The 27677-nt window shown below is 36.4% G+C and overlaps 2 protein-coding genes across 8 annotated transcripts in view; both read right to left on the bottom strand.

Moving 5' to 3' along the window:
• Positions 1-968, bottom strand: part of map7d1a (MAP7 domain containing 1a) — a 41262-nt gene extending 40294 nt beyond the window's left edge. For 3 of the 7 annotated variants that reach the window (XM_079626924.1, XM_079626925.1, XM_079626927.1), the window contains exon 1: positions 249-648. In XM_079626924.1, the coding sequence (XP_079483050.1) occupies positions 249-309 (61 nt within the window). In that variant the 5' untranslated portion in view covers positions 310-648. Of the gene's footprint in view, positions 1-248 lie in introns of all 7 variants that reach the window. The other 4 variants (XM_079626926.1, XM_079626922.1, XM_079626928.1 and 1 more) reach the window with 4 other exon arrangements.
• Positions 969-8718: 7750 nt separating this feature from the next.
• LOC307005742 (mitogen-activated protein kinase kinase kinase 5) lies at positions 8719-26848 on the bottom strand. The gene is made up of 28 exons (XM_079626181.1): positions 26402-26848; positions 26174-26313; positions 25517-25704; positions 25263-25422; positions 22469-22569; positions 22193-22363; positions 21354-21466; positions 20765-20924; positions 20318-20468; positions 19874-19978; positions 19576-19625; positions 18507-18602; positions 17995-18085; positions 16560-16693; positions 15824-15951; positions 14825-14961; positions 14605-14710; positions 14351-14508; positions 14009-14204; positions 13255-13417; positions 12967-13135; positions 12663-12845; positions 12267-12372; positions 11908-12151; positions 11130-11248; positions 10562-10650; positions 10337-10413; positions 8719-9852 (listed from the first exon to the last, which is right to left on the bottom strand). The coding sequence occupies exons 1-28, from the start codon at positions 26724-26726 to the stop codon at positions 9759-9761; spliced, it is 3954 nt and encodes a 1317-aa protein (XP_079482307.1). The 5' UTR covers positions 26727-26848; the 3' UTR covers positions 8719-9758.
• Between the last annotated feature and the right edge of the window lie 829 nt (positions 26849-27677).

The following is a 27677-nucleotide window of genomic DNA, read 5'->3' as shown; positions in this document are numbered from 1 at the left end:
ACGTGTGCTATCTGTGGGTAGTCCTAGCATTATTGTTATTATTATTTAATAACAATACACTTACTTTGGAATGTGTAATTGCATCTGAGGTCTACGCTTAGCTAGCAGTTTTCGTATTGTTCCGCTACTATTATAATAGGCTAACGTTATCTTTTGAACGGATATTGTCAGTGGAAGGTAAAGCAAGACTGCATTCATGCTTCACGAGGAGAAATAACGTTACAGATTTAACATAAACGCCAACTTACGTGTTTCTGATGGTGTCAACTGATTTATCCCCGGTTGTGTGTCAAGATGGTTGAATTCCATGTTTTTCGATAAATCATGTGGATGTTTCCCTCTAAAATGTATTCATTCTTCCGTGAGAGAGGGAGAAACTTTCTTCAATCGCCGGATTTCCACAGGCACACGAAACCAATCCCTGTTTCTGCTCAGCGCACAAAAAAAATCCCCAAAACAATAAACTGAAGTGTCTTGGTATAATATTATGGATACGACGGACACATGTAGAGCCCGTGATTAAAGTCCAGTCATAAAACCGTAGATTTGTCACGGCCTCATGGAGCGGCGAGATTCAATAAACTTTCTGACACACAGCGGACGCCTGTGTGCTCCCTCTGCCGCTCTGAAGGTGATGGCATGCGGCTCATTGTGAGCTGAAGACCGTCCCAACTCGGCCTCCAGTCTGGGATGTACCACATTATACGTAGGGGTGGATGTGGAATTAAAGTAATCCCTAAATTACCCGCGATGGTTAATGCGGTTTGGAAATTTCAAATCTAATCAGAAGAAGTGGTATATACATGATTTGTGTTCTTTTTTTACGTTTACAAGCTCGCACCTTTTAAATACTGTTACATATTTTACCTGTCCAACCTGTTTTACATCAAAAGTTTCGTCTGCCTGCGTCTCCAAAATTTTCAAACTGCCTAGTGTGACTCAATGGACTGAACCAATAATTTCATCATAGAATGATGCCCTAATGACTATAGTATTTACAGAGGTGTTTTCTCTCTATGAGCCCATATCACATGCTTACCACATATATGCATTTAAAATTTGCAGTCTTTCTCTTCCAGGCAACTACCCAACAATATTGATGGCTCATATTGCACTCACTTATTTTATCCAATCAAATGCTCTAGGAGAACATCACTCCACCTAATACATTGGCCTACAATGCTTATGCCCAAATAAGACTCAAAGCAGATGATAAAATGACCAGCAGGTCATGCTTTTGCTCGATGGTGTTTGTTATAAGTTATTATTATTGGTTCAGATTGGCTAACATAAAGCGAAATAGCAAATTGCACAACTTCAATGTAATTTTTTAAATAAAAGATCAAAGTATGTCACAATTATATTGCATCAGAAGAAATAAGTTTCTCTTTTCCATCATTGTGTCTTCTTTTCAGTTCAACATATCAAATATATTCTGAGAGACAAAACAATGATAACAGGGGGAAAGATGTTTTGCTGAATCCATATGAATTACGAAGCTGCTTGCCACCTGTAGAGCCCAGCTGGCATCTGCTCAAGAGAGGATAAGAGTGGACGCTATTGAGGGGAGAGGGGGTTGGTGTTGGGGTGAGATTGGGGGGTGCAAATGGCACGCTTGAGAGGGGACATCCCGTCCCCCGAAAAGACCAGTGGGACTCCTTTGTGCAGCTGTTGGCCTCTGTTAACACAAACCCCCCAAGAGCCACCTGTCACTGCAACTGGACAGAGTGATCTGGGGGGGTTAGAAACTTGGGACAGGGGCTGAGGAGCCCCAATAAACGCTATACATCCATCTATCTATCTATCCGTCTGACTGGGCCCTACAGTCAAGGCAAGGGTTTGGCAAGGCAACTTTGACGAACTTTGCTTAGTTAAAGTTAGTCATAAATTTTTTTTATCTCAATTCATTTTAAATACTTCCTTATATTCAAATTCAAATTCAAATCGCCTTCGGGAATTGAATTGGAATTTAAACAGCATTCACAATTCATTGTTGAATAGTAAACAACCATGTTCTAGTTATATGGAAATCATAATCATTTTTAGATCATACGTGATACTAATAATTACAGTATAAACCTCATTCTGAAGTAAATTCTTCCTGCAAAGCTTTATGTAAATATTAAAATGAGCTCAAATACAAATATACTAAAATTAGCTGCAAATCTGCTAATGCGTTCACAAATCCCTCTATTCAGTAACCTTGTGTTCTTCACTTGCACTCTTCAAGCATGGCGCTAATGGAAAGACTCACTCAGAAACTTCTATAAGATTTGAGAATAAATGAGGTTTGACAAAGCAAAATAGCCTATGCAGATTACACTGATAATGTAATTGTAAACAGCATTTCATTATAGAAAAAAATAACAAAACCCAATGTCATTCACAAAAAAGGCATTGTTGTGAACTAAACATGAGAACACACACAATATTTATGTCTCTGTGGGCGTACTCAAACTTAAACACATTCTAGGCAATATTTTCTGATGGCTTTGTTGAATTTGATAGCTGAATAGAGGCTGGACCGTGAGGGACATCCAACCACGGGTTCTGAGTGAGAAACAAGTCTGGTTTCACTATATTCATTGTCAAGAGAAGAAAGTGGTATGTATAACAAGAGAAATCTGGAAACGAGAATATCTCAAGAGAAAATCCAAATGTCTTCAATGCAAATTAGTCTTCATGCCTTCTAATGACTTTTAGATACTTTCAAATATCTAAACATGTTTTGTTTGCGCATACAATTCAGTTCGATTGCTATTTGACATCTAGCAGTTTGTTCCATTACTACCATTCTTAACACTGGGCTTAAAACAGTTTTATATTCTCGGTGAGGCTCAGGTTCAACAGTGTCAGTCTCAAGAAGCTTGCCTATTGTCCTAAAGAACCCAAGGGTCAGCATCTCTGCATGGTGCCGGGTCATTAGTGGCCCCTTAATAAAATCACAATAACAGGAATGCCCAGAATGCACCCAGATAGACCTTCAGTCTTTCTAGTCTTCTTTTTAAAAACTGTGGTATCAGCCAACTTTAGAACAATGTTAGAGAGAGAATGACGTATTGAGAAGATGTCTGGGCAGTCTCATCTGTTCATTGTTTGAAACATTTCTGCCAAACTGTCCTGCCTTCTGGAGTTCAGATGGGAAGCGAGAGGATGGGGTTGACAGATCATAAATTTAACAATGTGGTATCAAATAAATCTTCTTTTTTTATTAGAGATCATAATGCGTACCATAATGAGAACTCAATCAGTCAGCATACAATGTAATTTGTCGGAAATAATTTTATCAAGTCAACTACAGTTCTGGTTTAATGTCGCATGACATAAGATAATTGTAAGTGAGGCAATGTAAACCAATATTAAACAACACACAATGTGATTGTGTTTTGACAATATATAAATAAGGTTGGGGAATCGTTTTATTTATTTATTTTGTAAGATGTGAGCAAAGACAATCACAAAGTTGTTCCTACTAATCTTTTTTAAACGTAACAGGTAGTTTTTCAATAATAATTAGGTACATTTAAAAAAATGTGCCTCACAAAATGTCTATAACCTGTTGCGTGAAATTCTATGGTGAGCCAACATAAATATATTTTTTTGCATGGTGAAACATATAGGCTACTTGCTTTTAGCCAAAATCACATTTAGAAATTCAATTCAACCAAGAAAGTCTAAACCAATTCTATTTGAATATGTAACAAAGGCACATTTTAAGGCCAAGATGAACCGCACTACAAAAGCTTCTGTCATTCATCTGAATATTGCACACAGTTTAATTACGGTTTCTTTGAGTGACATTTTTTCCGTTTCTTTGTTTATCAGTCATTATGGTTTTAGCAGATTTGGTCTTAATTGTTGGAGTGAGATTGGAAACAAAAGTTCATTGTGATTCTCATCTTTCTGAGATTTCTTATTTAGGTTGCATTGACAAACTGTCCAATCAGAGTAGAATGGGGAAGGTTCCAAGAAGCATGTTGTTGCTGATTTTTTCTTTCTTTCATTGAATAATTATTGTAATTCATAATTCCATGAATTTGACATTCCTTTCAAACATCTTCATTACTCATCATAACATATAAACCAGTTGAATACAATTATTCAATCCAAAATAATACATTATTGCTATGTATTATGACACCCCTTCAATTATGCCTGTAAATTATTCATCGAATTCTATAATGTAATTCAGACATTCTGTTATTTGATTTGTCAGTCATATTACTAATTAAATTATCAAAAAACATAATTTTCTATTTGATTTAGTATTTTACATGCATTACACCCTCAAGTCTTTAATTTAATGCAATAGCAACTAAATTAGTAAATGTTTACAATCTTTACCTTATTCATCCTGTACATTCTAAACTGTATTTGACAATTTTAGCAGTAAATACACACTGTTCTTAAGTGGGACATCTTCCCTCATCTTCCCCTAGGTAAAAGAGCCATGCACACACAAACACGCAAAATATGTTCATCCCCCACACCTCACCTCCAGAACCCCTTTCCAAAGCCATGAATTGAGCCTTGCACTGCAGAAACCACAGCCCCCATTTTTGCTCTTCTACACCTTCATGTAGCCCCCACCCCGTTCTCCACCATCCACAGATCCGCCCTTAGCCCCTTTCATTACCATGACAAACATTGTACTTACCAGGAAGAAAAAGAGAGAATAAAAAAGGGACAGAGTGGGTGAATGACCCACTGTGACCCTATTGGGTCGGTTTAAAAGCTTAAATTACTCTTTAAAATGTCCTTCGCTGTTGAAATATAGCCTATTGGTACATTTTGAATGAAACCGTTTATAAAAAAGAATTTAGCTGTAGAGGAACTGTGTTGGGCTCCCTAAACCTTTCAGTGAACAGTTCTTAAAATTTAATTTTTTGAAGAACAAATTAATAATCTAAAGAGCTTTTTGTGCAATGGAAAGTTTCCATGGATGTTCAAGGTTCTTCATGGAACCATAGATTCCAGTAAAGAAACTTTATTCTAAAGAGTGCAGCCTAGCGGTTAGCCTATGCTCTGACAGCTGCCCATTATTATAGGGGTTAATATGGTACAGTGGGGAAAAAATAATATTGCGATTATAATGAATTCATCTTTGGTTAGTACAAGCTGTGGGTGGACTTTCAAAAAGGAGAAATCATGTATGTCCATCAGTTGGAGCATCTGTAACCTTAACAATTGTTTAGTGTTTTAAGAACAATATTCTTTATGATTATTATACACAAAGCATGGCGAGTCTTCATCAGTGAAGAAGAACAGTGGGCGAAACCCAAAAGTGAAAGATATAGGGATCATCGGTTGTGTCCAAACAACACAGATACTGCAGCAAAAGTGGCAGAAAACATAAAATTCCACCTTGAAGACTTTCCACAAAAGATGTTCACATTATTTTTTCCAACTCATGTAACTCCACCCCCCAACAATGTCCTGTTTTTTTTTTCTTCTCCAGAATTCATCCTGTAATTCCATGTCATTATAGTGTCTAACAGTGGCTCAATTATTTTTTTATGGGTTCTATAAGGGGGAGAATACATTTTATTTCATTATTAATTATTAAGAAGTGCATTATTAACTCTAAATATTCTTAATGCATTGCATTTTATTTCATTTTCAATTTTACCTTAAACCATAAAGGTCGCATAATCATATATGTGTTTATGCATATACAGTCCCACCTACTGGCCGGAGAAGATAATGAACTTTGCTATCTTCTGAGCTATCCTGAGATGTGCCTGAAGTCCACGGTATTTTGCTTCATATTTAATTGACCCTTTTCACATTTCCAGGTTTCACAGCAGCGGAAGTCATCATAGTAGGGTGAACATAGTAGCGGTATTGCAGGATTTATGATGCTGATGACCGGTCATCAGTCTTTGAAAAGGGTCCATAACGCTCCATTATGATGGCTGTTGATGAGGAGCTTATTTAATGAAAGTGACTGAGAATAAAAAAACATAAGGAAATCCTTTGGGGGCTGTGTCGGAGCTATACAAATTTCTGCCCTGGCCTACACCGCCACCGACCACAGGACGGTGTTTGAAAACGTGAAGCTGTAGAGCATTGATAAGACAGCTTTATTTGAGATAATCTCATTGACAAAAAGGAACATCCTCCAGCAGACGATGAACAGAATAAAGTTTGTCCTAAAGCCCAATCCCTGTACAGAATTCTCTGTTATTTCATATATGGATTGCATGCACCAAGCCTTCACAAGGAAAGCGATAAAGAGGTCTTGACAGTAAAAGGAATGAGCTCAATAACATACTGGGGCAGGAAGGAAGAGGAAATATATGGTCAGGAAAAGCAAAACATATTTAGTTCATTTCACAACCTGGCCAAAGCACAGGGACATCTGCTCCACCTGCTGCAAAGCTCCACTAGAGTCCTGGACTACAACCAGATCTCAAGGGTAAGCTATGCAGTGCTAGCCGTTACTCTTGCCAAGTCGTTAAAAAGCAATTGACATCTACTCAATAAAAAGCGACCAGCGAAACTGGACTAGCGTTGTTTACTGCAATGGGATTTAAATAAAATAATAGATAATAATAGATAAAGGGTTCATTTGGGTTCAAAATCATTTCAAAATATGGACTTCTTTCTGGCATACAAATTCCAACAACTTCCCAATTTGCATTCTTGATGTCATGCTGCACTGTGTAGTGTAATCCACAAAAGAGCAAGACAAAAGATAAATGGGATACAATAAACTTAATGAACATTGAGAAATTAACAAACAACTACACATTAAATATAACAATAACTCAGACAAAGGCAAACGAAAAACTGAGAGATACTGAAGGCTTATATGCACAGTGAAGAAACGAAACAAGGAACAGGTGTGAAACGCAATGAGAAACCATAGCAACAAACAATGGACAGGGAACACAGGATAGCTAGACAGAACATGACCGTTACACTGGACGAGTCAATTGCTAGTTGCTGAAAGTCAGAGCCAGTCTGCAGATTTTGGGCAGTCGGAGTTGACAGATTCCACAGAAAACGGGGTAGTGCATGATGGACACAGATTTGCTTAGCTTCAGAATATGGGGCCTTTTACGCGACACTGTTTTCAAGCTTTTGAAATCTGGGTTTCAAAGTGCAAGTTTTTGAAAACGATACCTCTATCGTCTCCATGCAAACAACAAAAAACACAAATTTGTGAAAACTGTGCCGTCACATGCATGCGTGCGTATTCCGTGTTCAGTCTACAGGCACGTAATGTTTCTTTACAAAGTGACATCGCCAACTACATGCCTGGCGTGAATAAGTGTTTTTAGTCATTTTCGCAGATCCTTGTGAATTGGGATTGTTTTGACAACGTTATCGTCTTTACGCGAAAACGTTCTTTTTTAGTACATCGCTGTCATGTACGGTAAATGTACCCTATGATTCCATCCAGTCAGAGAATATCAAACCGTTTTAGATCACATATTGTTTTCATTTGTCATGCATCTGCCAGCAATGTTTCTGCATGAGTTTATTATGTTCGAAACGAAGTTCTGGCAGTGTGTGATCCTCAGTCATTTAGTGCCCAGTTTTAATCTGGAAGAATTAGACAAAAAGTGCACACATCCAGCAGGCTAAAAGCTCCATAAATAGACATTTTATTTATTGCATATTTTGGTGAGAACATTGTTCTTTTGTGATCAGTTTTAACCTTTTACAAAGTCGACAAGCATTATGATGCCTAGAGTTTTAAAATCTGTTCAGACTTAAACGTTGTCTAGTGTATTCCAGCCTTTTACTGAAAAAATGCAAGGCATGGCTCATTAAATCTGCAAGCTGCTGAACGACTACTGAAGCTGAGTCCATTGATTAGATCATGTCCTTTAACTGGGTGTGTAGGCCCTTCATGTTCTTGCTTGATCACAGCAAAAAAGTGTTTCACAGCCACATAACAGTCAGGGAGAAAGAGAAATATTCTCTGTGGTAAACAATAATGTGATCTTCAACCTGGAGGCAAGGGTCAGAGGATGATGTAATTGCTGTTACCAAGGCAACATCAACAGAAACATAAGGAAGCACAGCTGGAATTGTTAGATCAGCTTCAGTGCATGGCATCACTTCTTCCAAACAGGGCTGTGAACCTCCCGCCTTCCTAACACACACGCTAGACACTCACACTTTGTATTGCCAGGAAAGGGTTGAGCCACATATCTGAGGAATGTGAATAATGACAGTGAAATTCCTCACTGGAAAATGATGTTACTGCTGCTTGTGTACGAGGTTGTTTAGGACTGTACGCTCATACAATAACATATTTAGATGTTCAAAAAGTATTCAAATACTCCACCTCTGCAGCAGCCTCAAATGTACCTAAAATGTTACATGTACAATCAATACAACATATTTTGAGAAATGAAACTGACTTTACACATTCGTCCCGATGCATTATGTGGATGCAAGCAAAATTGTGGTGTTTTGAAAGAAGCTAGATTGTCTATAAAAAAAAATCTGGCTTCATTAAAAATGCACCAAGAGCTAAGTGAATTGCTAATGCGCTGACTCGGACGTTTAGCAAGTGTCAGTCATTCACTGTGTGCTTAGGTTTGCATACTGTATTGTCACTGGAGACAAGATCATTGCTTCAACATCTTTCCTCTAGCTCAAAACAACAAAAAACAATAGCTGACTAATACATTTGGAAAGCAAATGTATTACGATGGGACATGCTATGATTCGTCTAAAACCATTTTAAACAACATTTTTATCCATGTAGCTTTTATTATCTTGAATGAATTGAAGGATTATTTGGAATAGTTGTACTTTTAAACATTTATTTGTTGAACAAGAAAGAAATTTGGTTCAGTTACAGTTTCCCTTCACTTGTGCATTATAAAATAAAAGCACAAAACATTTTTTTTTACTTCTAAGATAAATTACTAAATTGTAGTTTTACTGTCAGTATCATTTTGTTTTGTAAGTGTAGTTAATATAAATAAGTATTTAGTATAACACACAATTCATAAATACAAATACAGCATTTTGGTACCCATATTCATATATACATACACTATATATTCAATGCCCTGCACCTTCACATATTGTCAGATGAAGTTAGCATAAATATTTTATACATTATCGCGATTTTAAATGAACAAAAATATATTGATTCTCTTTATAACAGGTTAGATTTGACAAACTGAATGTTCTCAAACTATTCTGACATTGTATATCACCATTCAAAAGTTTAGGGTTAAGATTACATTAGGCACACATTAAATTGATGAAGTGACAGTTAAGACATTTATGTTATAAAATATTTCTATTTAAAATAAATGCTGCTCTTTTGAAGTATATATATATATAAAAAAAAAAAAAAATCACAATTTCCACAAAAATAAGCAGCACCACTGTTTCCCCAATTGACGATAATAGGAAGTGTTTCTTGAGCACCAAATCAGCATATTAGAATGGTTTCTGAGGATCATGTGACACTGAAGACTGGAGTAATTATGCAGATATTGTAAATATTTTAAATTGTAATAATATGTCAAAATATTTCTGTTTTGCCTGTATTTTGTCATAAAATGCAGCCTGGATGAGCACAGGGGCCTTCTTTCAAAACATTATAAGATCTTACGACCCCAAATTCTTGAACAGTAGTGTATTTTCTATCAAATTATTTTCTGTCCTCTTAGTGTCACAGAAAAAAGTAATAGTGCGCAAAAGGCACAGACTCTATACACCGCAAACTCACTGAGCTCATAGTATCTAAAAGCTGGACAAGAGAGAGTCACTTGTGTCTGTCAGAGAAGGGTATCTTCACTGTCCTTGACTGGCGTGAGATGAGACTTCCTCTGCTTGGAGATGGCAGCCCACAAGCGACACAGCATCCCACCTCTGAAGAACAAATGCACAAACACAGATTTACTTCAACACTGTTCAAAAGTTTCGATCAGTCATTTTTTTTTCAAGAAATTAATTCAGCAAGGAGGCATTAAATTGATCAAAATTGATCAAAACAAGACATTTGGTATTACAAAAGATTTCTATTTCAAATAAATGCTGTTCTTTTGCACTTTCAATTATTCAAAGAATCTTGAAAAAAAGTGTATCACGGCTTTCACAAAAATATTAAAGCAGCACAACTGTTTCAACATTGATAATAATAATAAATTGATATTGACATTGATAATTCATTAGAATTATTTCCGAAGGATCATGTGACACTGAAGATTGTAGTACTGATGCTGAAGATTCAGCTTTAGTAAAATGATACTCCTTTACAACATATTACTTTTTTCATCAAATATAACATTTTAACTAATCTCTCCTACACCTTGCCACGTTTTTCCTGTTTGGTATTGATGTCTAAAGGACTTACTTGATGCCACAGTACTGCAGATCATCTCTGCAGGCGAGGTGGAGGAGAATGTCCAATGCGAACTCATGAAAAACAAGCTTAAAGAAAACAAACAATAAGCAATCACTATTACCTTCTACATATTTCAGTTTTTAAGCTAAATTTCACTATTAGAAATCTATTAATATGAATTAACAATCAAAGCTTGTGGTCAAAAGGAAAATATTTTTCTATATGTCCACCCACTATTTCTATGGTTTTCTCATCCACTGGAACACCTCTTAACCAGTTCACCATAGCAGAATTGTGAGCATTATAGGATGAAGGTTTATTATCTGTTGGAAAGAATAAACATAACACACGTTGGCTGTATAAACTGATGCATTCATTTGCACTTTTGTACAGTGATGTTACAGTCCTTTACTATTACTGCAAAACTGGTCATTACAAAAAAGTCGCTGTTTTCGAAAACACTTCCAGAAAATTCCAGGGATTATTTCTATAGAAGCACATGTAGTAAAAACGCAAGCCCCGAGGGTAAGCCATAAACTTGGGTTGGTTGAAATTTGGGTAACAGTTGTAAGTGATTCCAGGGCGTGTTCTTTATGAGTATCAAAACCTTGTCCTAAAACTAAAGACAAGTAGTGGCATGTTGAGTAGATGTGAATAAATGTGACATTGATCCATGGCCACACCTTTTGACTGCCTCAGGCGACAACTTTCTCTCATTTGGAAGAAGCAGTTCACAAACAATTGTTTAGAGGTAAATACTGTGTTCAACTTCATAATTAATTAGAGGAAAAACGTGAGCAACCTGTAGCCACAGGCGCAGCTTTGACCTCCAGGCCGTCGATGAGCCTTTGTTTGGTATGAATGGAGTTCTTCAGAAGTTCCTGGAATTCTTTCTCCTTTTCATTCAGCTGAATCAACAACCTGGAACATAGTGTGAACAATTCCCAACAGCAACAAATCAGTGTGGTTCATTCATTGCATAACCTATTCTGCCCTCTTGTGGCCAATTAGAATAAATAAATAAATGTAAATTGTGTTGTGACATCACCAACATCACAGCTCTGATAATTGCTGTACTTTGCTGTATGCTGATATACACGCGCACGCACACACACACACGCTGATTTGGTGCTCAAGAAACATTTCTTATTATCAATGTTTGTGGAAACTGTGATGCAGTTTTTTTTTTCAAGATTCTTTGCTAAATAAAAAGGCATTTATTTGAAATAGAAATCTAATATTTGGAATTAGGTTTAATTTTTTATTTTCTGTTTTAATTTTAAAGGTTAAACTTTTTTTTTTTTAATATGTCTAGTTTTTTCAGTTTGAGTTTTAGTTATTTTGGTTCATCAAGTTAAATTAAAAAGGATAAATGTGGCCTTGGCAACTAGCTGAAATAAAAGAAAAATATTTTATTTCAATTTAAGTTAATTTTAATTCTTTATTTAATTATTTTATTTTAATGTTATGGTCTTAGTTTTAGTTACCTATAACAAACCCTGATACATATACATCATTTTATCCATTAACCAGTTTTTAAAAGTTTGGAGGGCAACAGAGAGAGATAAGGTTTTGGATACCTCATAGACTCAAAGCGAAGTTCTGATAGTTCCTTTGAGAGTGAAGAGTGACTGGAGAGGATGTCACTGTGGAGATTGCTGGATTCGGTATGACCCTCTTCAGAATTCTGACTGATGATATGCGATTCTTCTTTGTCCTTTGCGAGGGGAGTGACAATTGGTTCAAAATCAGCCTCTGTGGGGTGCTCGGTTTCTTGAGGACTCTCCTCATTTTCAAACGATGACTGTAGCTGAAGCTTGAGCTCTGGAAAAGGGATTTTGATGGATTGCAATGAAGGTATGCCCATAACGGAAGATTTAGAGATGCAATAGAAGCATGTGGGGCCACTGTTGCTTTTGAAATGGTGTCCTTTACATACCTGGTAGCAGAACTGTGATAGTATCTTGTACAGCCTGCCTCAACAAGTTGTCCAAAGCAAACATCCAATGAGGTTTTATCTGCTGTTTCTTCAGAACCTTCTTGACCTACAAACATAAGAGTCACATCTGATGAAGAATAAGATTTTCAAAAAAAAGTTTTTGTTTTTATATGTATACATACATACATACATACATGCATACATACACTTAATTAAATTAGCATTTTTATATCAGGCTAGGTTCAGTAGTTTCACACTTGAATGGCAATTAAACCCCTAACCCTGAGTATGAGTAATAGAAATAATAGTATTTGCCAATGCCAATAATTAAACCCTTAGCTTTAGTTTGATTCTGGTTTAATTGAGATGAAATCAATTTGAAAGCAAAGAACATACTGCATCCTGGAAGCTAAACAGTGCCGCCTGCAGGCTGCTGAGAGACACAGAGGATTCCAGCAAACTGGAGCGCAAAGTCAGGAGGCTGTTACTCAGACGCTTTTTGTCTGGAGAACGGATGTTTTCTCGGAGGCAGCAAATCAGTTCGCTGATGTGATCTGAGGTAATGCACGGCTGCTCCGCCTGTGAGATGGGTGAAAAAAACAGCAAGTGTCAGAATCATTCAGGCATTCGAGAAAGGGCACTGGTGGTCTGGCAGAATTCCACATCAAGCATCTCGGGTGACAGTAGTGTGGGAATGTACCTGCGGCAGTGTCTCCTGAATGTTTTGAACAACAAGGCTGATGTACTCAGTTAGGATCCTATGTAGCTTGTCCCTCCTTTCGCTGTTTTTTCTCAGCATGAACAAACCTAGATTCTCTTCAGAACAAGCTGGACTTGTGGTCATGTCTCCTTGAGGCTCATCTGGCACTCTACCGACAGCAAATGCATGCAACATAAAGGCAAATAAGTAATTTCAGGAGCTGGAAGTAGGTTTCACATGATTTCAACATATAATTCCCAGAATCTGAGATCTGATGCATTGACTCACGTCAAAAAGCCACGAGAGCTGGGAGGACTTTCAGCCATGTAATTTCCTTTGAAGGCAGAAGTGGTCTTTCTCAGATCAAAAGAGCAGGACAATTCATTGTGTTCAGCATCTGTTTTCTCCACAAGCAATGCGATGGGTGCAGACAAGCTCCTGTGAAAGTCTCCTACAATATAATGTCCAAATAAACTCAAATATCCAATTATTAACTTGCTATCAAATTCCTTTTAAGTATAAGTCACTATTCATAAATGGGTGTTTCTGCAACTTTGGGCACTTTTATGTCCCAGGGGTTTATTTAGATTAAAAATAAAATATTCCAACCTTTATCTTTTTATTATATAAAGATCATAATTTAACTGCCTTGGGAACTTTTATCATGCCTCCATTTTTCGATTAGTGGTCAATGGTGTAAATGACACTTTGAAAAAAAAAGAAAAGAAAAAAAGATTATTTCATTTTTAGAAAGAAAAAAGATATGAACATAAATAAAAAGAATTTGATTATAAAATAAATGTATAAATATGTAAATAAAGTATACACACAGTGTGTGTATATGTATAATAAATATATGATTTAATGATAAAATAAATAACAATAAATACAAATTTCTTGTGAGATGCATGTATTAGTGGACAAAAAAAAAAAGAGTAAGTCACACAGACGAAAGTGCCCAAATTTGAAGAAACACCCATTTAAAGCTGTTGGCTTTAAAGTGTTAAAGATCACAAGAATGGACGCGATTCTACATGCTCACCGGCAGGTTCTTTCAGAGAGTTGTCGGACTGAGGTTTTGTCCTCTTCCTGGGATTGCCCTTCAGAAAGCTGTTCTTCAGGAGCTCTGAAGATGTGGCTCTCTTGTCTGGGTTGGGTTCAAAGCAGCACACGATGAAGCCTTTAGCTTGCTCTGACATGCACTCTGGCACTGTGGGGTGAATCTTAAACATGCCCACCTGCAGGAGGACAATTACTCAGTAAACTGTTTTGATGGGAGAAATTCACATTTGGAATGTAAATAAACTTCACAGCTGATTTAACATGGTTATATAACTTCAGTTTAAAATAACACTTTGATTCCTGCTTCAAAAACCTGTAGCACCTTAAACATGGCCGCCTGAGGACTTTCCAGCTCATAAAAAGGTGGTTTCCCTGTGGCCATTTCTATGATGGTGCAACCCAGAGACCAGATATCAGCCGGTTTGCCGTACCCACGAGGACCTTGGTCGATGATCTCTGGAGCCATGTACTGCAGAGTGCCTGTGACCAAATAAATCAGGAGGAGTTTGAAAAGCAAACACACAAGAGTACATAATGTAACCTGAGAAGCATGCAAGTATGCACTAGGAGACTCACCTGTGAACGTCTCTGTACATGGGTTGATTCCTGCTAGCCTCTTAGAGGTGCCAAAATCTGATATCTTTAGCACACCGCTGTACGTATTTATCAAAACATTATCACCCTGGTGATATAAAAAGTATGTAATGTAAAATATGACAGGTGATGGAAAAAAATGCATCTTGATGAACAGATAGCTTTAGTTTAAAGCAATGGCAGCACTGAGATGCATTCATACCTTAATGTCTCTATGGACAATCTGATTATCATGGAGATATTGCAGCCCTTCCAGAATCTGCTTGGTGTAGAAAACAATGGTCGTCTCATTATCTTTAAGAGGCCCCCACTTTGATCTTAAGAGAGAGGACAAACTTCCTGTAATAGAAGAAAAAAAAACAAGTGAATACATGATGGTTAGTGTTAAGGAACGGTGTAATCATACATTTTAAGATAACAGACTGTATATTCATATGCACATACACACATATGAAAAGACAATAAAAATAGACCACAGAATGAAAAGAATATTTTGAAAAAATCTAATTCAAAATGCATACACATTGTAATCTGTGCATTTTATATTAATTTCATTCAAAGCTTTATTTTCAACTATTTTAATGACTCTTAAAAATGTCAAGTGATTTAACATTCACTACTGTTAAGTGTTCTACTTTGAAAGAAACTAATACTTTTATTCAGCACAGATTAATTAAATTAATCAAAAAGGGCTAGTAAATGCATAAATAATTAAACGCTGTTCTATTGAACTTTCAATCCATTAAAAAATCCTGAATTTTTTTTAATCAGTTTCCACAAAAATATTAAGCAGCCCAACCATTTTCAACACTGCCAATAATAGGAAAGGTTTCCTGAGCAGCATAAGTCAGCATATTAGAATGATTACATATATTGAAACCCCCCCAAAAAAGTATATATATATAAATTAATTATAAATATATTTTATATATTTATTCAAAATGCTCATCATAAAGGAGGCGTAGGACCACATATTAATAAGTGTTACGTCACTGACCCATAAATAACTCTTGAGATGAATTCTCTGAACTGGTCTGTGCTGTTTAGTAAAGCACATTACCATTACATTACACACAACACACCCATCCTAAGAATCAAGGATTTCTCAACAGACTTTGCAAAAAATCAACATTCCTCCAAGTCATCAAAGAGGAAAACTTAAAAGATAATGTCAGAGAACAATGAGCAAAGTACGCCACACCTCCCGGAACCTCCTCCATGAAGATCTTGATGAAGCCATCCTCACTGACTGATCCCAAATACTGAACAATATTCCTGTGCTTCAGCCTCTTGTGTAGGGCAATCTCCTCGTGGAGCGGCTGAGAATAGCTAAGAGCCAGAACAAGAAAGACAAGAAAGACCAAGATGGAAGACAAAAAGTAAATATTTAGATGATCTAAGCTATGCAGTTCTGACCACAATCATAAGGGTTTTATCGGCATATTTGGTAATACAGCTAAACACAAATCTTGGATCACACGGAAAGGTCTACATCTGCAAACGGTCCATGAGAGGACAGTTTAAACAAGCATTAGTTCTAAAGAACAAACATCACTGGGCCGTGGGGACCTCTGAACATGGTCAGAGGTCAACAAACAAGTGCTGGATTTTCACAGAAGCAGATCAACAATGTACCTAATACACAGTTAAGTGGCCTATGAATTATAAACAACCTTTATATACATGTTCAATCAATAAAATTTTCAATATTTAATATATTACATTATTAATTCTTACTATTAATAATGTTATTATTAATATCATATAGTAATTATATATGCCAAAAGAGGGCAGGTTTTAGGTTTTCATAACACCAGTTTATTTTTTAGGTGTTATGAAAGTATGTTTTACTATGTTGTTAAGTGACATACATCAAGATCAAACGTAGGCGTTTAATAAAAAAATATCAATGCAATGGAAAAACATGTTCATCATACGTGCTGTCTTTCTCTGGGATCTCTTTGATTGCGATGCGCACATGATTGTTGAGGACCCGTCCAGCGTACACCACTCCATAGGTTCCTTTCCCCAGCACCACCTTGTCTTTATTCTCATATAGCTCATAAACGTACTGAAAGAGAAATAGTACCATAATGGAGTCATATGGACAAACTGCATAACTGAATACCAGTGATGCATATATACATATATCTATACAAATATATAGATTTATCACTAATATGGATTACTCGTTAAAAGTTACTCCAGTTATTTTTTAAAGAAATTAATACTTTTATTTGGCAAGGATGCATTAAACTGATCAAAAGTGACAGTAAAGACATTTATAATGTTATAAATGCTGTTCTTTTGAAGTTTATATTTATCAAAGAAGCCGTAGAAATGCATCAGTTTCCACACAAATTTATAATATTGATTTCATAAAGAAAAAATGTCAACATTGATAATAATAATAATAAATGTTTATTGAGCACTAAATCAGCATATTAGAATGATATCTGAAGGATCATGAGACACTGAAGTCTGATGTAATAGGTGCTGAAAATTCAGTTAAATTAAAGTAGAAAACAGATATTTTAAATTATAATAATATTTCACAATATTACTGTTTTTAATGTAATTTTGATCAAACAAAAGCAGTCTTGTTGAGCATAAGAGACTACTTAGTAAAAATTCAAACCTACCCCAAGCTTTTGAACAGTAATGGCAAAATTGAGCTTTTGAAGCATTTTGAGATGAGCTGTTCTGTGAAGTATTTTACATTTAAGAGCACCGTATTCCCAATGCTTTTTTAAAACAAAAAAACGCAAAACTGAGTTTGGTAAGAAGCAGCATTAAATTTTTTCACACCTAACTGCTAAATTCAACAAGCACTAAGCTGGCAGTAAGAACACACGACAGAAGGAAGTACGTTTAAAAGTCTTGTCAAAACTAAAGATAGTTAAAGAGGAAATTGCATTATTTTACTGTCCGTAACAGTGGTACCATATTCTCAGTATGCAACAGGAAGCTGCATTTGGAATGATACACAATGAAGAGAACTATTTGGCCATAAATGTCAAGAATGTAAAGTTTTTCACAGCTAAGTCAAGACATCGGTTCAAGGCAGTGACACTACATATCCTGACAGGCAGAGTCCAAGCCAAAAGAAATGTATAACCTAATAGGTTCATCAAAACTAAACCAACCAGAAAAACATCTCAGGTTATTCTACACAAAACATATAAACCTATTCTACCTGAAAACATTAGACTGCATCAACAAAAGTCATTTTTAAGGCTTCGCTTGTGTATCAAGAATAAGGTAGAAATAGCTGCTTAATGAACCAAGTGCACATTTGCTCATGCTGAACATGATTACTGGGCCTGAACAAACAATGAGAGGTTATATGCAATTCATGGTGACTTCTCTCACCTCTAAAACTCCTTCCCCTCCCCTAATTGGACTGGAATCTTCCACGGGACTTTCTGTTTCATGCAATAGAGAGTTCAACAAATCACAGAACCTGAAAAGCAACATACAAATGATAGGGTTTGAGAATATGTTACATGGAAAAAGATCTTTAATTGTGACTCATTTCCTTATGATGTTCAAACATGCACATTCACTTGATCAGATGGCCATTAATCACGTAATGTTTTCATTGGAAGAATGAGAATAACTTAATAATAAGGTCAAATGTGACTTCCTGAACATGATACAACAGAAGGTTAAGTAAATACGGCATGCATTTTAAAGGCTCAGTGAATAGTGCCTGGAGCAAGTATGAATTTAACAGTAAATATCAAATTATTCTTAAAACTAATTTACATAACATATTCTTTTAGGAGTTAATTCTCTGCCAAAAACACTCATGACATTTGAGCTCTTCCCTCATGATGTCCTTGGCAGCATGTTTGAGCGATGCGTCAGCCGGCGGCTCTCACCCTTTACAATGAAGATCACTGGGAAAGTACAACTGGAAGTCATCTGAATTGTGCAGGACATACAGGAAGCAGCTCCGTTCGTCGAACTTGGAGATGCTGCACGAGTGGAAAAACAAGAGATTTTCAATACAAATGAACATGAGCATTCTCAATCCAGTCCAACATGCCAGAAAAATAAAACATCAAAGATAATGGGACAAGCTCTTTTACACTATTTGAAATTGATCCAAACAGAGCAGTTCAGTTTGTACTCCTAAAATTCCCTTTGGAATTTATAATACTTAGAACAGAATGGCTGTTTTTAAAATAAAAATAAAATATGTGGTGCACATTCATTTTGTTCTATTACATGAATGAGAGACATTTAATGCCTAAAATGTTAATATTACAACAACGTGACTGACAACTACTGTAGTCTTGTAGCACACAACAGCTTCAAAATTCAAAGTTTTAGGTTAAAGTGTAATTTGTGTTATAAAATGAAACGTTAAAAAGTCTCTTCAAATAATGTCACCCACTTATTTTACTGAATAATTTTTTTAGTACATATTTTAGGAGGAATAAAAATCCACAGGAAAATTCCACAGGCAATAAAACAGCTGTTTGCAACTCAAACAATTTAATGACAAATATAACACATTCCTGTTAGAATCTGTTTGGTAATATAATTCTAACAGGGATAGAGATCCCACTAGGAGACTATGTATCCATAACTATAATTATTTTTTAAATATGGGTCGATCTGACCTTAATTATCAACATCCATTATCATTTGTTTTGCAACCTGAGCTCTAAACAAGATGTCCGCTGCCCTAAAGGCTGGAAATAGGAACAAAACCAGTAAGAAAAAGAACTGAAAGAGACATTGACCTGTAGCTTAAAAAGCTGGAAAGAGGATAACAGGCATCAAAACTAGGCCATGCAACAAGGAAGAAAAAAAAAGACCTATTCAGAGAAAAATCTCTGGGCTGTGGCTAAAACAGAGCAGTCCTAGTGGGACCATAAACTGCTGCAAGCTTGGAAATGGAAAACAGGAAAAAAAAGTGGAAATTACAGTACCGCACAGTACCTTACTCCACGAATAGCAGATGCTGGGAAAGTCCACTCATGAAGACCTTTCTGGGAAAGCCAAATAAAGCACATTACACTCCCACAGACATGTAGAAAAGATTGAATTTTACTGCATAAAGCAGCTCAAGTTCACACCATCTTCTGCCATGTTAAATGATGCCTATCTTTCACATAAATTATTTAATAAGATGGAAACTCAACTTTGTGACAACACAATGGAATGTAACTGCACCCTGCACAATTAGGCTACTCGTAAATGCCATGTGTGAAAAGCGGCAAGAGTCAAGGGTGTTTACCTCGAGTGGAGTGACGTGTCTCAGCTGCACCGTGCGGCTGTCATCTTCCTCACTTATGCTTATTATGCTGGGTTGGAACACTTTAGTGGGCTCCAGAATCAAAACCTAAAAGAGATAAGATATTTTGGATCTGCTTATATTCTCCACATTTTTGGCCTTTCCTTTAAGTAAAGCAGGCAGCTTTTTGGCAGTAGGGTAAAGGTCCCAATACACGTCAAGCTAAATCGGAGAACGAACTGGTGTGACGTCATTTCAAATTGAAGTTCGTTTGCACAGCACATATTTACACATTCATTCAACTGCTGCTCTCAGCAGCGTGGGCGGCATTGGGATAATTGCTAACAGTCTACCACTGGTCACGTATTTCAGACTTCTTTTTATTTCAAACTACGTCGCTGTGAGTATATTGGGGCCTATATTGAGGAAAAAAAGAAGTGGTCTTACCGGGCAGCGTGCTGTGGAAACTGTAGGCTTGCACGCCTGCACCATCAACTCCATCCAAAAGTCCACAGCTTCCTGTTTAGGATGATTTGCTTCTTTGTGTTTGGCAAATTGCTTGTATAATATATACGTCTCCATAATGGATGCAACATACCTGATTTGAAGGAGAAATCACATTGCAGTAAATAATACATGTCTTATTCAGGGATGTAAATGTTCATTTAGTGTGATTACTTCAACACGATAATGGAATTATTAATGACCCTGTCCAATTCAAACTTGAAGTACTTCCATTTTTAAAACTGACCTGCCAAAATTTATTTTAATGAGGGTCACTACAGTTCTGAAAATAAAACTTAGTTTGTTTAAAAAAAAAAAGTTTGGTTTTAACTTCATACTACCTTATCAAACCAAACTAAACATAGATAATTAAACATTTCCTTGGCTCACCACATTGGTGCTTTGATCCTGTAGAGTTTCTCGGAAGCTTCTATGACTTTATTGTGCTCGTTGGCCAAGATTGCAGCCCCCAGATAAAAACCAACATCCCAGTAGTCCTGCATCTTCTCAAGACAGCCCTTCCTGTCCAGCAGGCTACGGAGTATGACACCTGCACAACAGGCACAAAGAACACCACAAACAAAAACTCAATAAATACCCAGAAAAACTCAGTCTGGGCTATAGCATGATCAATCTCAACTTCAGTGTATGTATGAAAATAATATCATGAGACAGGGCAGCACCTCAAAAGTGTGAAAATAAGGCAACACCTGTTTAAACACCTCAAACTGTTATTTTCTCACATTCTATATACTCATACTTTGTGTTATCATGCATTCATGTTCAAAGCCTAAAGCATTTGGATCATACAAGTAGGCCACTAAGTATCAGTTTCTATACATCACCCTGCTGAAGAGAAAATGCCATGCAATAGCCAACAAAGCACTCCATGATATGTAGACCGAACCATGACCCATCTCACTGTTTAAAGTGCACACAACCAGAGCAGTGAAGCTAAATAAAGGACACACAAACACACCAATTTTCCGCAGTTCAATAGAGGTGTCGAATTCATGCCCAGCAGCCATCAGGAGCACAATATTATTGATTCCAGAGTGCAAAGTAGGTTCAATCTCAAAGGCCTTGCCGTACCTGCAGGACAAACATAGAAGTAGAAACACAAGACATCGTTACTGTACAATGAATATTAGAGAAATTAGCATTAACACAAATACCTGAACATAGCTGATTGGATCACTGTTTGAGCAACATAAATAAATAAAAATGAATTAGTATTTTATCCCATTTAAAAAAAAAAAAAAAAAAATATATATATATATATATATATATATATAAAACACGATTTAATCCAGACAAATTTACCTGAGAAGCAAATTTGTATTAGATATCTTTTCATATCATTTAATACCTTGAATTAATTAATTTCATACCCCATTGCATTTTTTTTTCTAGTTTGAAGCATAAATCTAAAAACATTTATTTTATGCTTAAAACAAGAAAAAAATGTTTTTATTGTTGAAGGTTTTTTTCCCCCTTTTATTATTAAAATCATTTGCCAATGGATAGGGGAAAAAAATTATTCATTGAAAACAGGACATTATCTCATGCAATTTAGTTTCTCAATAAATGCATATTTTCTTGTTTTAAAGTTGTTTACATATTTTTTATGTAAAGCAGGACAAAAATACTGAACGATACACTTATATATTCTACTGGACTTATATTAATTATATCTGTATTAATTAAGATCAGATGTTCTCTTACCACATCACATTATAGATATAAATGAGAGAAATAGATTTAACAGTCAACAGTCTTGTGATGCTGTCGATCGAGAGGATAAAGACCGGGACTAACCAGTAACATGCTCGATCTCTGCTGTCGGTGTCTTTGAAGCCTGTACCCAGGAACATGTCCTTGTAGACGCGTCCGCACAGGCAGTACACGTCCGAGGCCACGGTGCTCCCTGACTCCACAATGGGTAAAATGAGCTTTAAAGCCTTGTCACGATCACCGGGTTGATTCCTCCTTTAAACACATTTCAAAATGTTTTGTAGGGAATAAAATTAATGTTTACTCCAATATATTGATGTTTTTGTGTAATGTATTATTAAAAACAAAAACAAAGCTCACCTGTTCAATGCAAAAATATACTGAAACTTAATGTTCTGATGTGATATCAGCATGGGCAAACTGTTCATGGACTCCAACAGATTTATGATGGAGTCGTAGTCCTTGAATCACATGGAGAAAAAGAGTTCAGTTTCAATCAATTATTCACACATTTGGCTGGCACTTCTTATATTTCACAACCATTGTCAAATATTATTGCTTGTTCCTCTGGGAAGAAAAATTATATATATTTTTTTTTGTACAATAAAATTAAAAGCCAATGTAGCATGAAAATCTTAAAGAACAGGAAGGAAGCAATAATTTACTACATCAAAGCCAGTGATATCCCTTTTCTATATCTCATTAATAATTAAACAGATTAAGGTGAGTATCACAGCAACAATCAAAACATTCATGCATTCAACCGCAAACACAAAGAAATACACATTATAGGGAAAAAATATGATACAAGTACCTATTTGTTGAAAACCCATTTCTATGCATGAGTAAATCAAATCATTAGGTGCCCTAGAATGTGAAATTGAATTTAACTTGCCATAGTTAAATAACAATAGTTTAGTACATGGACATGACATACAGTGAGTTTCAAACACCATTGTTTTCTCCTTCTTGTTTAAATCTCGTTTTTGAAAAACACCCCTGAAAAACGGGCGAATCTCCACATAACACCTACTGTGACGTAACCGATGGGATCATTAATATGTACGCCTCCAAAATTTGCATAAGCCAAGCCCTTTCAGAGATACGTGCTACACAGAACTGCGCTGCGCAGGTGAAGCACACACGCACACAGACACACACACACACGCACGCACGAACGAACGAACGAACGAACGCACACACACACACACACACACACACACACACACACACACACACACACACACACGTGACTGTTAAGTTCGTACTGAAAATAATGAATAAACTTACCACTCCGAAACGTCCATTTGAATTCTACAAACAACCGCTTGTTCCTCAAACTCTGCATCGTCGTCTGAAACCGGCTCAAACATACACGGTTGTACACCGAGGCCGTTTCTCAATACAAAGTACGCAAACTTCGGACTTGCGTCCTTGGTAGTTCAGACTTGCCAAGTTCGATTTAGGAGAACGAACTCCTGAGGACGAGAGGACGTAAGTCCGGTTATTCTGCAAATGGGACAGCGGCGTTCTTGGTCGCGTCACTCAGCACGCTCTGGCTACTCCGGTTATCTCTTTTTGTATATTTTAGGCAACAAAAACGAAATATGGTATAAAACAACACTCTGCCTCTTTTCATTTAAAAAAAAAAAAATCTTTAACACATTAAATGGCCACACAAATGTGGTTCAGGCAACGTGTACATTGATTATCTTCACTGCATATATTTATAACAACACGAAATATAAAACGCAACCCTGCTTCTTTTATGAAACATTATTGAACATTAAAACTGACATTTAAAAAACAGAAACGGGGTTGTGTCATTTTATTTTATTATACATGTACAGTGAAGAGAATGTATAATAAAATAAATATAAAAAATATTATATATATTTTAAAATATATAACTGTCAGCCTAAAATAAAATTACACAATTGACTCTTTTTGTTAAATGTCAGTTTTAATGATCTGATATCCAGTATAAAAGTATAAGTAAATAAAAATAAATAAAGCAAACAATTTAGTCATACATAAGTCAGCTTAAAATAGACTATAGCTCAAGTTAAATAGCCTAAATATATACAATTATGAAACTTCACTTTGCCCTCAGCCAAAACGAGTTGCCATGGAACAAATTATAGTTTAATGAGACCAAAGATCGCCCGTTAGATATACACAAGACAAATAATATCTCATGTTTAACCACTAGACTAGAGACACCAGAGCCAGCGGCAAACATCAGAAGCACTAGCCGAGGAAAAGTTGTTCCAGTCGGGGTTATTGAGCGCTGAACGCCCGGTGATCGCCTGGATCTCTCAACTCCGAAAACGTCAGATATATTTTTCAAATAGGCGCTATCTTTATAAATAAACCACAGATTTGACCTTTAAACAACTACATTCTCGACTGAAACACTCTTAGAATTACATTTCGTGACACGATAACAGTAGTATTTTGATATTACGCGGGTTTTCTCCTCTGCCATTGACGCTTGCAGTGAAAGAGCCAATCAGAGCAGAACTCCTCATTACTATTCATGACCCTTCCAAATAAGGTAAAAACAGACCATTTCATTCTAGGGCCAATTTATAGGGTTGGAAATTGACCTGTAAAACCTTTTCTGGACATTTTAAATGGCTTTTTAAGCCACACACCCTCTATGTAGATATCAGGGACAAAATTAAAATATTATTTCAACACATTCTAGGGCACCTTTAACATTCTGCCATCAGGCAAGAGGTATAGAAGCATTACCAGCAGAACATCACGCTTTAGAGACAGTACCTATCCTCAGGCCATACGTCACCTAAACATGGTCTGAGGCTAGGATACTGAATGCTTTTTTATCAGTTTACTTCCAGTATGTTTTTTTTGAGGTTCTGTTCATTCAAGCACCCTTCATCTGGTCATTCTGCCAATTCATCTTATGTGCAATATGAGGCTTTTATGTCCGTGTATTGTTGTTGTCGTGAAGTATGTGTGGAATGCGCTGTCAGTGTACTATGTTAATTAAGCTGTATGTGAGCATACCAAGACAAATTCCTATCAACTCTGTTGAAATGGCTAATAATAAACTTGAACTTGGTATCATTCATATTCGTGTTTGTAACTGAAAGCTTAGCGTTGTACACATGTAACTCTAGTAACTCACCGGGATGTCTCTGTAAGACAGCAGGAGGCTCATAACAACATCTGGACTCAAAAGCTCCACCGAGTTCTGGATCCGGTCCAGCTCCTGACTCAGGGCCACTCCGGAGAAGCGCTCTCGAGCCAGACGGATCTCACTGCGGGTTGCCTCGTGGGAGTATTCGCTACAAGGCGAGAATGTTTTAAGATTTCATTCAGACAATAACATTAAGCAATTGACATCCAGGGAAAAGAAAATGCACAAAATTACTTTCCTACCTTGAATGAATGTGAACACCTTCCAGCAACCTGACCAGTCGATCCACCAAAGGGGTCAGCAAGGTTTCAAATTTAAAGCTGGAATGAAGGAAATCGTTGATCCCTCTCCTCAGTGAGGCATCACAGGCAAATACTTTACCCTGCGGTGACACTATGTAGGGGATAAAAGTGTAGCTCCCACATTGTTCCTAGAATGAAGAATAAGTAAGACCAAACAAATGCATCATAATATAGGACCGGGACTAGTTGTCAAAAGGACTGTCAGTGAGTTTCTATAAGGTTCAGAGAAAAGTCAAATTACAAATGATTGTTTTAAATAGAAGTGGTTTTTGGGGAATTAAAAACTTAAATTGCATTAATTTGAGTCAATTCTACTATCCACTATCTAGAATATCAATATCATCATATTGTGATGATATCATATGTTGGTAAACAAGTGTGCACAATACAAACAACATACATTCAGTCAACTATTTAATGAAGATTTAACTAAAAGGTCGAACTGTATTCTCAGTCTATACAAAAACTGACTTTCAAAAATACAAAAGTATTCAATGTAATAAATATGTATATTCCATTGTGTATTCATGCTGACTTTCGAAAACAACCTTGCACTTTACAAATATGAAGGATGTGTTTTTGTGTGTAGGGTCTCACCTTCACAATTCGAAGATGTTCTTCTTGTTTGTACCCGTACAGGATGACATTATTGGTCATCCCGAAACTCTCTCTGAAACCCAGGTGATAAAACAGAGACGGCTGGCAGGTAGAGTTATTCATCTCCACCACGACAACATCTAAAACACAGAGTTAAAAACAACCGCTTACACGTGCACTTATATATTCCAGAAAATACCAGTTATGTACGTGCCACCCACAACTTGCCTGCGTTGTAAAAAGTGTCCAGGATATCAGTCGTTCCCAACGCAATGAGCTCAAAAGATACGTTCTTCAGCACAGCGCACGCGTCTTCGCAGGCTTCTATAAGACATGCATGTAAAAGATTCTCCTCAGTTTGAGGCACAGACCTGTCCCCGACGGCGATATACACCACGTTTAAAGCCCTGGTTCGACTCCGCGGGGATATTAAGGGTTTACACTCTATTTCGAGAGCCAAAGGATCCTGCCATAAACTTCCAGCTGAAACTCGGACGGGATCCTTTCTCTTGGTCTCGCGCAGGCTCATGCGCCGGCGTTCAGTCGTATACATGGTGTATCTCGAAAGCAGTGCCTAGCTAATAATGAAAACCATCCTGTGGTCACGTCCTCGACATACCTTCACTATGGCGTACAAGTATTCCTGTAGTCTTTTTCAGGTAAGACTCTGAGGAGGATCTTTTAGACGCGCCCTCCTTCTGCGCCCCGCCCTCCTCGTGTCACGCTCGGTCCACACAGCTGTGCGACCTCGCCTACAAGTGCAACCGCTGCTTGCTCAATAACGATTTGCCTGTCTTTGTTTTGCAAAGTGCTTTCTATTACAAAAACGTTTTCACTAATAGAATACATATATTATTTATATTGATTATACACAAATATATATAATGTAAGCTATATATTATTAATTGATTATATGTTCAATCAATGTTTATTATATTAAATTATTAATACTTCATTATTCATATATTTTATTATTAATATCATATAGTAATTGTATATGCCAAAAGTAGGCATGTTTTAGGTGATGTTTACAGTTTGTTTTACTACATTAAGTAACACATCAAATTCAAACTTACACATATTTTTCATAAGTGTCTACTATAGTATATATATATATACACATTGTTACTACATTGTTAAGTAACATGCTTAAAACAGGAACAGCTTAAGTGTAAATGGCTCATAATAAAATAATTTAGATTGTTCTGTTTCTTCGCATGTCTCATCGTAAACATCACATCTCCTTGATATCTAAATACCCTTTGAAAAAACTGGTATATAGAGGCATAAATGACTCAACTGTGAGGCAGTCGTAATTTTAGAAACATGTTTATATATTATTTTTTACACAATATCATGTAAATGGTTGTTTATTACACTCTTTATTTAGATCATCATAGTTGTATTTGTAACCATATAATAATTAATGTTGACAAATTAAATTTAAAATTAAACACCTTGGTCTGGAAACCATTAACAATAAAATGAACAATAAAATAAAATG

The sequence above is a fragment of the Phoxinus phoxinus genome (genome assembly GCF_949152265.1).
Source record: "Phoxinus phoxinus genome assembly, chromosome: 10".
NCBI classification, from domain to species: Eukaryota; Metazoa; Chordata; class Actinopteri; order Cypriniformes; family Leuciscidae; genus Phoxinus; species Phoxinus phoxinus.
This window is presented reverse-complemented; position numbering and strand designations above follow the sequence as displayed.

Coding starts and splice junctions, on each gene's coding strand:
- LOC307005742 (XM_079626181.1), bottom strand. CDS start 26,726: ATGTATACGACTGAACGCCGGCGCATGAGCCTGCGCGAGACCAAGAGA. Junction 21,467..22,192: donor AGAGATCGAGCATGTTACTG/GTTAGTCCCGGT, acceptor TTTGTCCTGCAG/GTACGGCAAGGCCTTTGAGA. Junction 13,136..13,254: donor AGCTCTCGTGGCTTTTTGAC/GTGAGTCAATGC, acceptor TGCTGTCGGTAG/AGTGCCAGATGAGCCTCAAG.